The 13,370-nt window shown below is 54.9% G+C and overlaps 2 protein-coding genes across 2 annotated transcripts; both read left to right on the forward strand.

The window, feature by feature from the left end:
- The first annotated feature begins 4,470 nt into the window (after positions 1–4,470).
- Positions 4,471–5,402, forward strand: LOC131083049 (histone H5). Its single transcript, XM_058023352.1, has one exon. The coding sequence runs from the start codon at positions 4,610–4,612 to the stop codon at positions 5,249–5,251; it is 642 nt and encodes a 213-aa protein (XP_057879335.1). The 5' UTR covers positions 4,471–4,609; the 3' UTR covers positions 5,252–5,402.
- Positions 5,403–7,504: 2,102 nt separating this feature from the next.
- Positions 7,505–12,166, forward strand: GCAT (glycine C-acetyltransferase). The gene is made up of 9 exons (XM_058023351.1): positions 7,505–7,724; positions 7,812–7,942; positions 8,530–8,631; positions 9,150–9,296; positions 9,582–9,736; positions 10,247–10,329; positions 10,709–10,880; positions 11,289–11,410; positions 11,794–12,166. The coding sequence occupies exons 1-9, from the start codon at positions 7,505–7,507 to the stop codon at positions 11,943–11,945; spliced, it is 1,284 nt and encodes a 427-aa protein (XP_057879334.1). The 3' UTR covers positions 11,946–12,166.
- The last annotated feature ends 1,204 nt before the right edge of the window (positions 12,167–13,370 follow it).

The raw sequence follows: 13,370 nt of genomic DNA on the forward strand, positions 1-13,370 counted from the left end.
GGTGCAAGAGTCCAAGCGATGAGCTCAGCTCCCTACTACGCCTGTCAAGCACCAGGGCTTGCTGTTGATGGTTTTTTGGCTTCCTGCCTCTGGCCTAGAAACCCTTCTGTCCCTGTGCTGCCCATGGTCCAGGCTTTTCCCTCTGCCTCCCAGCAGGACATGGCCATTGTCTTCGAGTTTGGAAAGGGGCGAGCATTTGGGGGATTTGTCCATGGGATGGCAAGAGGTGAAAGAACAGCTCAGGGCAGCTGTTTTCAGGCTGCAGAGCTTGGTCTTGCCGTGGGGATTTATGGGAGCCAAAAGAGGAGGAGAAAAAAGGGTTCAGGACACAGTGTGGTTTTTAGAAAAAATAACCACTCAACAGTCTGCGTAGTTGTACCTACTCCTGGGGGAGGAAACTCCCAAAAGTGGGGACTGGGGGCAAGCAGAGGGTAAGCAAGGGGTGAACTGCACACTGGTCTTTTCACAGTGCTCAGCAGCCTGCTGACCCCTCTCTTCCCCGAAGAGTTTGGTATCTTGTGTTTGGGTTGGTTTGTTGGGTTGTTGTGTTGTTTTTTTCTGCCTTTCAGACGAGGGCTGCTCAGCCCGATAAGCGCGTGGCGCAAGCACGAGCAAAATGTGTGTGCCCCTGACATGTGGTGGAGCTGCCCCTCCTTGAGGCTCTGTGGCTGCAGATCAGCCCCAGCAGGGCAGAGCCAGCCCCTCATCCCGGGGCCATGGGGACGCGCCTCCGAAATTGGCGCGGTGCTAATCGGGCAGAGCCTGTGTTGCCTGCGTTGCGGCGATACGCTCACCCGGCATCTCCACGGCCTTATCTCCTGGCAGCAGGGGACCTGGCATGGGAAGAGTGGCCAGGAGAGGAGATGACCAACATGCCTGTGGGTGACGGGCATGATGGCTGACAGAGCCCAAAAACATCCCAAAGCGATGGCTGTGCCCCATCCGCTTGCTTGCAGTCGGGCTGTGGCTGTGAGGAACATCCCAGCCTCCAGCACAGGGAAAACCCACAGCTGTGCAGCACCGTGGTGGTATGGGAGCCAGCACCCCAGCTCACATAAGGAGCTTGGCCTTAAAAACAGCCCATAAATCTTTTAAAACAGTAATCAGTCCAGCAGGCAGGGGTGATGCCCCTTTGCCATTTATTTGTGTCCTTCAAGCCCGCTCTGCCCCTAGCAATGGCCAGGCTGAGTGGCTTCATGCTGGGCTGGCCACACTGCATTGCACACCGGGGGCTCAGAGCTGAAACTCTTATGAGCACAGCTGGAACTTCAGCTAGTTTCCCTGTTTTGCTCTTAAAAAAGCACAGAAGTACTTGGATCCGAGCACCACCAAGACCAAGTTCCACTGCTGGGGATTTTGAGTCTCTCTGAAATGGAAACTGGGTAAAATGAAATGTTATCTCTGACATTAATTACCAGAAGCCCTGGTGCTCCCAAAAGCCTATGAACAGCTGTCCTGCCCCTACAAGGCAGGGGCTATTACCCCATGGATCTGTAGCACAGCCACAGTGGACATGGTTTGACCATTTAAGATGAAATCTGCAGCTGGAAATGTGTAAATCCCCATGGGGTCTGGTTGAACTCAGTGCAGGCAGGGAGGAGAAGGTAAACAGGATTACAGAGAGGATTCTTCTGCCAGGCTCTGTCCTCTGGGATTTGTTGGAGATGTGGGATTTCCCAATTTCTGCAGAATAATGCCAGAAAGGGAAGGCTTGGGAGGTTTGGAGTGGTTGGGTAGCAACTCCTGAGGAGAAAAGTGGATGTAGGGGGTAACCCACCCCATCCTGGGCATGGTGGAAGGTTCCTGTGGCCAAAAATACAGGCATGAACCCAAGATGGCCTTGGTGGCATGTGTGCCTATAGGAAAAACTCTTCCTTCTGGATGAGTCCCCTGTGCTGCCTGCAGTGGGGTGCCAAAAGCACTGTACCCACTTCCCAGAGGCATCAGGGCTTGCATTGCTTGGCATCTGCCTTCAACCTCCAGGCCTGACATCCTGCCAGGAGCTGGAAAACCCTCTCATCCTCTCAGTCCTGACCAGTTCGTGTTAAAGATGCATTGTGAAAACAGTGCAAAGTTCAAGGGGTGCATTCCAATATCAGCTGGGGTGCTTGGGGGTTTGCCTTGACCAGGTTACCCCCGTGAGCAAAGCCAGCAGCAGCCTGATGAGCTGTGACCCCCTGTGTGCCTTCCCTCCAGTGAGTTGCCTGGGGGCACAGGATCTTCCCCTTAGTTTGACTGACTGAAAATAGGGATCTAGAGAGTATGAAAGAGCCAGAAGCTCCCTGCACAGGGGAGAGCATGTTTGTTTGCCAGCAGCGGCACCCGCCGGAGGAGGACGAGCAGCCCGGATCAGCAGCAGGAGCTGCCCAGGTGAGCCAGTGAGATTAGACCCCTAAGGTGCCAAAGTTAGGTAAAGCATCTGCCCTGTCCCTCCCCATCCCTGCACTGGATTGATAATTGCTGCCTGGCTTTTAGGGCTGGAGGCTCTGCAGGCAGCCCGTGGTGCTGTGCCAACCCTGGGGCCAGTTCCTAACCCCCCCTAAGCCTCCTGGTGTCCCCTCAGAGCCTGGCGCGGGCGAGCCACGCGCGACGGTTGCAAACTTGGATGCAAATAGAACCAGATGTGCCTTATCTGCATGCCTGGGTTTGCCTATGTGCAGCAGCCAGCGCCCACGGCTCATTCCCAGATAGGAAAAATGAGAGGTCCCTTGGACGGTCAAAGTGTTGCACAGAGGCCACCAGAGCTCCTGCGCTCCATATGGGATGGAAAGCCATTTATTTATTGCATCCTAAACAAAAACAAACCCCAAGGGAGGCAGGAGGGTGGTTATTCCTGTCCACAATTAGAAGCACTTTGCTCCTAATTAAATCAAAAAGTTTGCAGGTGCTGAGAACCTTTCCCACTCCCCACATGGAATAGAGCCTGTGAAGAAACTCCATCAGGGAGGAAGGCTCAAGGAGATGCACTTGGTCCTTCCGTCTGTGGGAAAGCATCAGGGGCCTGAGTGTCTTCTTCCAGGCCAGGTCTTCACATCAAAGATTCCTATTTCTGTTTAAATGTAGTGATGGGACAAGGGAGAATGGCTCTAAACTGAAAGAGGGCAAGTTTAGATTAGATACAGGAAGAAATTCTTTACTGTGAGTGTGATGAGGCACTGCAACAGGTTGCTCATGGAAGTTGTGGATGCCTGGAAGTGTTTAAGGCCAGGTTTGATGGGACTCCGGCAACTTGGTCTACTGGAAGGTGTCCTTGCCCATGGCAGGGAAATTGGAACTGGATGATCTTTAAGGTCCCTTCCAACCCAAACAATCCTATGATTCTATTGTTCTATTTCTATTATCTCAATTTCTACTATTTCTATTATTTGAATTTCTGCATTTATATTTGTATTTATATATATATATTGATGTTTTATTGATGCACACTTCTGTGTGTCCCTGGCTGGTGGTTTTCATGGACCTGGACACCCAGGGCACTCAGAGGCTGTTGAGAGGTGCTCACTGTGTATTTTAATGCTAAACTGAAGCACTGGGAGGTTTGGCTCAACTCTGAGCCCAGCATGGCATGTTGGTGGGCACCAGGTGGCTGCACCCGTGTGTTTTTAAAAAATAAGGGGAAAACATCATCTAAATCCTACAGGCAAGATGAAGATAGTGGCTATATTTAATCTCCCAGGAACAGCCGACCACTCACCCAGCGGGGAAAGGATGTCTGGCTGATTGCCACTATGTCCCTGCTCTGTCCCCACACTAGGAGTTGTGTGTGTCTTCCAAAACAAGGAGACAGCCTGTTATTTGTGACCCCTCACCATCCACATGCAAGGGCTGAGCTGGTGTTTCTAAAGCACCTGGTGGAGAGCAAAGGGGCAGAAGAGGGAGTAGCGGCACTTGGCCATGGGGTATTGCTGCTGAGCTGACTTGTGCCCAGTGCTCCCCGTTTTCTCCTTGGTGCCATGCCCAGCGTCTTCTCTAGTGTCCCTTCTTGCTCCCTTAATATGTTCCATAGTGTATTTCCTTGTCCCCTGATATTTTTCCAGCACATCCCTTGTGTTGCCCGTAAATGTCCCTGTGTCTGCCCTGTGTCCCTCTGCATCTCTTGATGTTGCTCTGAATATCCCTGACATACCAGTGTCCCCAATGTCCCCCCAGTGTGCTTCTATGTCCCTACACGATATCCTTCCAAATGCACCTTGTACCTGAGTGCCCCACTAAATGTCCCTTACAAGTCCTCGCTCATCTCTGTCTCCCGCTAATCCCACCGTTGTCCCTCCTGGTCCCCACCATGTATTCCCCCAAATACTGTTGTTTACTGCACCGTGTCCCCGCACTGTCCCTGCGGTGGCTCGGGTCAGGGCGTGGCAGGGGACACGCGGGGACACGGGCGGCGTGCGCGGGGCAGTCCTCCCCGCGGTCCGCACCGCGGCTTTAAAGGGAGCCCGCAGCGGGCGCGGCCGCAGAGGCACCGGCGGGGGCACCGGCGGGGGCAGAGCGGCACCGGCTCTGCTGCGGCTTCGCGCACCCACCGCTCCCTTCCAGCCTCTCCCCGCCCCGGGGCGGGGGTCCCAGGCCGTGCGGGCGTAGCGGGGCATCGCGGGACGAAGCACTCGCCATGAGCGACAGCCCGATCCCACTGCCACCGGCTCCGGCCACCAAGCCCAAGCGGGCTCGCTCAGCCCGGCGGCCAGCAGCCCACCCGGCGTACTCGGACATGATCAAGGCAGCCATCCGGGCCGACAAGAGCCGCGGCGGCGCGTCCCGGCAGTCCATCCAGAAGTACGTGAAGAGCAACTACAAGGTGGGCCAGAACGCCGACGTCCAGATCAGGCTGGCCATTCGGCGCCTGCTGGCCACCGGAGTCCTCAAGCAGACCAAAGGAGTTGGTGCCTCCGGCTCTTTCCGCCTAGCCAAGCGGAAGAGGTCTCCATCCAGGAAGAGGTCTCCATCCAGGAAGAGGTCTCCGTCCAGGAAGAGGTCTCCGTCCAGGAAGAGGTCTCCTTCCAAGAAGAGGAAGAAGACAGCCAGGAGATCCACTTCGCCCCGCAAGCCGGCTAAGTCCAGGAAAGCCAGGTCCCCGGCCAAGAAGCCCAAGTCTGCCGCCAGGAAGGCCAGGAAGAAGTCAAGGAGCCCAAAGAAAGCCAAGAAGCCAAAGACTGTTAAGGCCAAGTCCCTGAAGACGTCCAAGCCCAAGAAGGCAAGGCGGTCGAAGTCCAGAGCCAAGTCCAGTGCCCGCAAGTCGCCCAAGAAGAAGTGAGAAGTCTAGAGGCGTTTCGGTACTCTCCCCATTGGTTCTGTAAATAGCTGTTGCCTTTCTCCTGCATTTTATAAAGAATTGCTCTATTCATGAATTGAAATAGCTGAAACAAGGCAGTTGATGAATGAAAAAAAACAATTTTAAAGTGTTACTGGTCTGGGTTTTTATTCTGCTATCTCAGAAATTTCTTGTGTGTCTGGTGTCTGTTGGTTTTATTAATGCTGGACTGCTTGTTGTGCGTTGGGAGTGATGGTGACTCTGTGTGCCTGTTGGGGTTGTGCAGGATTTCAATTCCTGGTCCTGCTGCAGCTCCTGGGGGGTTATGAGTTTGTTGGGGCCAGGCAAAGACATGGGTGTGGAAGCCAGAAAAAATGGCTGCGAAAGCCCTGGCCTTCCCCAGAGGAGGAAAAGGGGTCTCTGTTCCCTCATCCAGTGCTGCAGATCCCCGCCATGGGGATGAGGTGAGGAATGTTGGGCTGCTGGGTATGAGGTCAAGCTGGCACTGGAGATAACCAGGCTGCCTGCCAGCATGTGGAGCTGCTCAGCACAGCTGGGTGGTGGCAGGGACTTTTGGGGCAGGGATGGGACAGAGGAGATGGAGCGGGGCCAGAGTCTGTCCACATTGGCTTTCCAGGAGTTGAAGGTGTCCATGAAGTGGGAAGTGGGATCACCGTGGGGAGCAAGGACAAACACAGCCATAAGCATCTTTGCTCCCCATGGAGGAGCACCCTGAGGCAGTGGACAGCTCTGCAGGTGGGATGTGGTGGGCAGCCAGGGCAGGGTGAGGCAGAGCTGCTGGGCTCAGCCCTGCTGTGACCCGAGGGCTCTGGCTTTGTGCCCAGTGGGGGCTGGCACGACTCCAGGGCCTGCCTGTCCCCTGCCAGAGCCCCTCCCTGGGCTGGGCTGGTGATCCTGACAGCCAGGGCTGGCAAGGTGCCTGTGGGCTGGCCTCACTGCTCAGCAAGTCTCAGGCAGGGGCTGCCTAATCCCTCTTGGCTAGAGACAAATAAACTTCTCGACCATCAGGATCCCAAACCACCTGGGCCAGGAGCTCCGAAATCCCTGGGGCTCTGGGTGCCCAGGGCCCTTGGACTTGCTGTGCCTAACTCTCATATGCCCAGGGTCTTCACCCTCTCCTGATGGCTCCCAAATCCTTCAGCCTGTTCTTCCTAAATCACTTGGGCAAATGGTGCCTGAGTCCTTTAGCCATTAAGAATTCCAAATTCAGTACTTCAGGATACTGAAATCGTTGGCCTGGATGCACCTAATCACTGTGGGCTCTTGCTCCTAAGACCCTTGGATCAAAGGCTACCAGAACACCTAGACTGAAGACCCTGAACACTTTTCAAGAGCCTGGTACCTTAGTCCCCTGGAATGAGTGGTCTGGCCACAGAACTCCCCAGTCAGCTGTAGGAAGGACATACCTAATCCAGACAAAACAGAGAAGTTGTGGATGCCCTATCCCTAAAAGTACTCAGGCTGAGTTTTGATAGGGCTCTGACCACCTTGGTGTAGTGAAGGTGTCCCATCCCATGGCACAAGCTTGGAACTACATGATTTTTAAGGTGCCTTCGAACCCAAACCATTCGATCATTCTATGGGCCTTCGTGTCTAAAGCCACTGAGCCTATAGTTTACAAACACTTTTGGCCAGAGGTGCTCAAATCCCTTGGGTCTGGGTATTCTAATTTTCACCTGGTAAATCCTAAACCTCTCTGTCCAATGGATTGTTGGTCGCCTCAGTTGGATACACCCACATACCACAGACCCATGGCTCATTACCCCCAGTGGTGGGCACCCATTAATCACCTATCTGCAAGGATCCAAGTCAGCTGTGCTGAGGACCCCAAATCCCTAGGCAGAGGCACCTAATGCTCCTGGGCTTGTTGATCCTTGAGGTCTGTGATGCCCTGTTGGTATGAAATCCCTCAGACCCTAGTACGCGACCCCATTACAGTTCCTAAATCTCACGGATGGCGTTCTCCCAAAATCCCTCAGACTCCGGGCATCACATATCTGGCTCTGCGGTGCCTAAACCCCTTGGGACAGATCCTCTCCTCCAAAGAAGACGCCGAACGCCTCCTAGAGAAGGCGCCCAAGCGCTCCGAGCCGCTGCAGCACGGCCGGCGCTCGCCCCGCCCACGGGGGGCGGTGCCCCGGCGGCCAATGGGCATTGGTCAGTAATTAACCCGTGGGTAATTAGCGGCGGTGGGGCGCGGGGCCCGCCCCCGGGCGTGCGGGGCGGAGCGCCGGGATGTGGCGGGCGGTGGCGGTGCGGGCGCTGCGCGGGGCCGGGGCCGGGGCCGGGGCCGGGGCCGGGGCCCCCCGGGCCGCGTCGGGAGCGGCGGCGGCGCAGCTGCGGCGGCGGCTGGAGAGCGAGCTGGAGGAGATCCGCGGCGCCGGCACCTGGAAGAGCGAGCGCGTCATCGCCTCCCGGCAGGGTCCCCACCTCCGCCTGGCGGGCGGCGGCGCCGGTGCGTGCAGGGGGCGCGGAGGGGAGGAGGAGGCTCCCGGTCCTTTCCCTCGGTGCCATGCCCTTGCTTTCTCTTCTGCTCCCGCAGGGATCATCAATTTCTGCGCCAATAACTACCTGGGGCTCTCCAGCCATCCCGAGGTGATCCGTGCCGCTGTGGAAGCCCTGGAGAAGTTCGGCGCCGGGCTCAGCTCCGTCCGCTTTATCTGCGGTACCCAGGTAGCGGGCAGCATCCCTTCCCCTGCCCCGCGGGCCTTTCGCAGGGTGTCCACGTAGACTCCCCTCTCGGCATGCGGGCTCCGCGCTAACTTACACGTGGCCCCGTGAGAAAAGGAGCCTGCCAAAAATCCCCACTAGCCAATCATCTGGAAATACGCCAATTTAAACCATTACAACACCTGAGAGCAAAGAAACTGAACATCCCTCTGAATTCAGAAAATAAATGTCTTTTTCTCTCTCTTTCGGGTCAAAATTACAGTGAACCTGATTTGAAGTGGCTCCATCAGCCCAGTTTATCCCTGCTGGAGCCTTTTTTGAGTGCTGCGTGGTTAAGTGCAAAGAACAAGCAGAGCTTCTCCCTTGTGCATGGGGAGCTTGGAGTCTCCCTGCTGAGCTTTGGCATCCAAACCCATAATTATACTTTAGGGCTGCATTTGCTGAACACAATTATCTTCTCCCACGCACACACACCTTTTCTGGATAAAACCTGTCTGTGTCCTCCCCTTTCAAGTCAGCATTTAACAGCAGTGGGCAAGCAAGGACTTGTGCTGGCCCAGTGTTGACTCCTGCTCCTCTCTTCTCTTTAGAGCATACACAAGGACCTGGAGGAGAAGATTGCACGTTTCCACCAGCGGGAAGATGCCATTCTCTATGCCAGCTGCTTTGATGCCAACGCTGGTATCTTTGAGGTTCATGAGGCTTCCCTTGTGTTGTGCATGGAGGAGGGAGGTGACAGCAATGTGGCTGCCATGCCTCCAGAGCCTCTGCTGTGAGCTCTGTGCACCAGAAAGGATGGCAATGGCTGGTGGTGAGGAGCCTGCCTTGGGGCCCTTGCACCAGGGAAGCCATGCAGAGGCATTTAACCACCCTCATCTCTGCTGGCTCCAGCCTGCTCCAGCTCTTGGGGAGGGCTCCCATTTCTGCTGAGGTCTGTACTCCCCCTGAAAGTGTAGGTGAGGGGCAGGAGTGATCTCACATGTTAGGAAAGGGGGAGGGAGATTTTGAGCTCAGAAGCCACAAGCAAGAGCCTGGCATAAAGAAATATGGATAAGGTGACTAGGAAGGAAATACAAAGTCTAGCAGTGTCAGGAGAGACGTGGCCACTGGAATCAATCACAGCCTTGTTCTCTGTACTGAGGGAGGCTGGGAGATGTCAGTGAGGTGGCATCCAGAGCAAAGGATGATCCTTTCTGTTTGGCACGGCCAGGCCCTGCTGACCCCAGAGGATGCAGTGCTGTCAGATGAGCTGAACCATGCTTCCATCATCGATGGGATCCGCCTGTGCAAGGCCAACAAGTACCGCTACAAGCACATGGACATGCAGGACCTGGAGGCCAAGCTGAAGGAAGCTCAGGTATGGAGTTCTGCTCTCACCCCAGCACCAGGGCACTTGTTTAGCTGTGCTGCCTGTGCAGCAGCCAGTCCTGGGGGTGAGTTCTGCCCTTTCCCATGCCATAGGCATTTTTTTTGCCAACAGGCATGGATGGGCAAGGTGGCAAAGCAGCTGGTTGTGATGCCAGTCCCCTCCATCTCAGTTAGGCGCATCCTCTCTGAACAGGAGTGTGAGCATGTCCCTTTGCCAGCCCCTCTCCTCAGGGTGACATCTTCACTCCTGGGGATGCCTTCTTCTCTCCAACAGAAGCATCGGCTGCGGCTGGTGGCCACTGACGGAGCCTTCTCCATGGACGGTGACATCGCGCCGCTGAGAGAGATCTGCCAGCTGGCCCACAAGTACGATGCCCTGGTCTTCATCGATGAATGCCACGCCACGGGGTTCCTGGGACCCAACGGGCGGTGAGTGACTGCCCTGGTTCTACCTCCTACCCTGACTAGTTCGGAAGCAAGGACCAAGGTGCTGATGGCCAGCATGTTTTTGTGTGGGGACTCCTTGAAGGCTTTGCACCTCACCTTTGGACTGAAAGGAGATCCTTCAGCAGTGATCCACTCCCAAGTGACAGCTGCTTCTCAGTGTGTAACAGATGGTGTGACCATCTCATCTGGGCACCACCTCTCCTGGCAAGTGCTTTGCTTGGATTATTAAACTTCTGTGTGGGAAGTTTGAGCACTTTCCCATCTCTAAGGGATGAAGAACCCATGCTCTTACTTGATGAGGTCCCAGCTTAGGCTTTCTGCAGGAGAGGAAGGTCAGCACTTGGGTTGAACTATTCAAGGGGCTGTTCTTCCTTGTCTAGAAGGAGGGATGCCAGAGACCTGGCTGGCAGTGCTTTGTTTTCCTTGAGGTATCTGGCAGCTTCCCTGGTGCGTGCTGGCACAGCTGATAATGTGATGTTTCTTTTCCTACAGGGGTACTGATGAGCTCCTGGGAGTGATGGACAAAGTCACCATCATCAATTCTACCCTGGGAAAAGCTCTTGGAGGAGCTGCAGGTGAGGGCATTTTCCTGTCCAGCATCCTGCCTGCCCTAAAGAGCTCTACAGCATCAGTCTTACATTTTCTTCCTCTGCTTAGTGATAGAGTAAAAAATGCATGTTATCCTTTTCCACTGGTGGCATACGGCTTGGTTTGTGATGTTGCTGCAGGATTAAGGGAGATCCTGCCATGTGCCCCTTACACTTTCATCTTTTGCATGCATTTGCCTTTGGTGTCAAGGTGGAAGCTCTTGGTCAAAAATATCAGCTGTGATGTTTAGACCTGGTTTTGTACCTAAATTCCTGCTATAGATGCCAGGTTGGCTTTATCAAGAAGCCTCACTCTAAACTGGTCACCCTGGGGTGCCTTGTCCATTTCTCTCTCCTCTGTCTGCAGGTGGGTACACAACAGGTCCCAAACCCCTCATCGATCTGCTCCGCCAGCGTTCCCGCCCGTACCTCTTCTCCAACAGCCTGCCCCCTGCCGTGGTGGGCTGTGCATCCAAGGCCCTGGACCTGCTCATGGAGAGCAATGCCATTGCACAGTCTATGGCTGCCAAAACCCAACGGTGAGGGGGCCATGTGGGGGTGGGAGCAGGGGCAGCTTTGTTAGGTGTGAGCTGTCTGTGATTTATTCACCCCTCCTTTCCCAGTGATAACTGTGAAGACAGTTGGCAAATCAGGGCTCAGGGAAAGCTGCAGGATGTGCCTGTCTGTGTCAGGTAGATGTGTCACATCTGGATGCTGTGTGAGCTGGGACACATTGTCCACTCAAGACTCTGCAGTCCCATTTTGCTGAGCAGGACACGGTAGGAGGTCACTCCAAGAGGAGAGATCTCTTCCCTGCACAGAAGATGAAGAGTGGAGCAAACCTTACCCAGTTCTCAGTGGGCAGGGCTCCCAGGGGAAAGAAAGGCAGAGGTCTCCAAGGACAGGGTTGTTGAGGTTTTTACTCATCCTGTTGTTCCCTTCACCAGGTTCAGAAGTAAGATGACGGCGGCTGGCTTCACCATCTCAGGGAAAGACCACCCCATCTGTCCAGTCATGGTGGGGGATGCTCGGCTGGCCTCAGTGATGGCAGAGGACATGCTCAACAGAGGTGATCTGGGGAGGGAGCTCAGTATGCAGACACGTTCCCTGAGGAAAGGGGCTGTTGGTGGTGGTGCCCTCCTTCAGAGAATGTTCCTGCATGAAATCCAGTACTCCTCCACCTTCCAGCTGCATACATCGTCATGGTCTCCCCCAGATGTTGCTGGCTGCACTTTCTTTCTCTGTTAGGGAGGGGATTTACATTAATGCTCTATGCTGGACTTCATCCCCATTGCTGGCCCTTAACCTCATTTCCATGCTTGGGAGCAGATGGCACTTGAAAGCCTTGACGGCTGGCAGTGGTCATTGGGAGGGGAGCCTTTCTGTCACCCCGTGCACCTCAGCCTGCCTCCATCCCAGCCAGCTCTGACTCTGCCTGCGCTTCCTCCCCAGGCATTTACGTGATTGGCTTCAGCTACCCCGTGGTGCCCAAGGGCAAGGCGCGCATCCGGGTGCAGATCTCGGCCGTGCACAGCGACGAGGACATCGACCGCTGCGTGGAGGCCTTCACCCAGGTGGGACGGAAGCACGGAGCGCTGCCCTGAGGGGCCAGAACCAGGAAACACCTCTTCAGCACCATCCCTGCCCACAACCAAGTGCCTCTGATGGGGAAAAAGGCCTGAGCAGCACACTGCCAAAAGCAGGACCGTTCCTCAAGGCATCACAGCCTGCACCATGAGTCAGCCAGCTGCTGTTGCAGTGTGCTGGCAGTAGCACTGGCAACCAGCACATGAAAGTGTCATTAAAGGTGTCCTGCAGTGCAGCAGATATTTGTCTGCCTCCTATTTCCTCCTCCAGGGGCTGCACCCCATCCCCATCGTCTCACTCTGTGACCAGACTCTCTGCTATGCCTTCCCTGAAGCCTCAGTCCCGATGCTGAAGCGCTGCAGTTCCTGCTGTCTCCTGCTGATGGAAATAACAGCATTGCTGATGTTGCCTGCTTCTTCTGTGCTGTCCTGTGGGTCCAGCAGCATCACCGTGGCAGATCTGACTGCTGCAGTTCCCCACTGAGGCAGGCAGGGGTGTTTCCCAAGCCCTTTGCAACCTGTGCCACCAACAGCTGGTTAGGGGAAGAGGACATGGGCCCACCAAAGCTCCGGTGCTCCTTTCTCTCCTTCTCACTCTTAGGTGTTAGATATGAGGCTTGCTTGGTCCCCAGCTACAAGGCTTTGCCAGTTGCTTCAGTGGTCCCAAACCTGTCCTGGAAAAGACATTCTTGCCCCAGAGAGGCCATCAGGCAGTGGGCAAGCTGAGGTGGCAGAGGCCACAGCAGCATGGGGAGAGGATCTTCATCTGACTAAGGCCAGGGGCACAGCAGGTGACAGAAAGCTTTAATTTTCCTCCAGGCAGGAATCTCTGGAATTGTTCCTCCAAGCTGTGCTGTAGTATTTCAGCTATTCAAAAAGACTCAAGTGGCACCTGGGCATCTCTTAGGATTACTTTGTTTGCATCGATTTTGTTCCAGATCAGAAACTGTGTCCTGCCAGCTGCCCATGTGCGGAATGAGTAGCTGCAGCCAGGGACAGATTCTAGCTGAAATGGAGTGTGCTGTGCCTGAGTGCTGGAGCACTGGGTTGTATCAGCAAAGACCTGCTCTCAAGTCCTTATGTGTCACTGGGTTGTCAGGGAGCAAACCACAGGGCAATAATGTCTGACCTGAGCCAGAGCAACTGCAGAAGAATACAGGTGTTAATCCAGGATTGTAGGGCTTTACAAGGATGCAAAGGACAGGGGAGAAGTGTGTCTTGTGGGTTCAACAGGAGTACAACCAAACCCTTTTAGAACAGCTGGTAGTGTGACTGTGTGCTGATTTTGTTTAATTTTCCATCCCCCAGGCCCTGAGCTCAGCCTGTTGATAAACTATGGTATGGAGTTCCCTTTCTGTGGCACCAGGCCCTCACAGTGCTGCAAACCCTTTTCAACAGGCAGTATTTTGGCATGGGGAAGGCAGGGAGATTGCTTTCAGCCCT

The sequence above is a fragment of the Melospiza georgiana genome, chromosome 4 (assembly GCF_028018845.1).
Source record: "Melospiza georgiana isolate bMelGeo1 chromosome 4, bMelGeo1.pri, whole genome shotgun sequence".
NCBI lineage: Eukaryota > Metazoa > Chordata > Aves > Passeriformes > Passerellidae > Melospiza > Melospiza georgiana.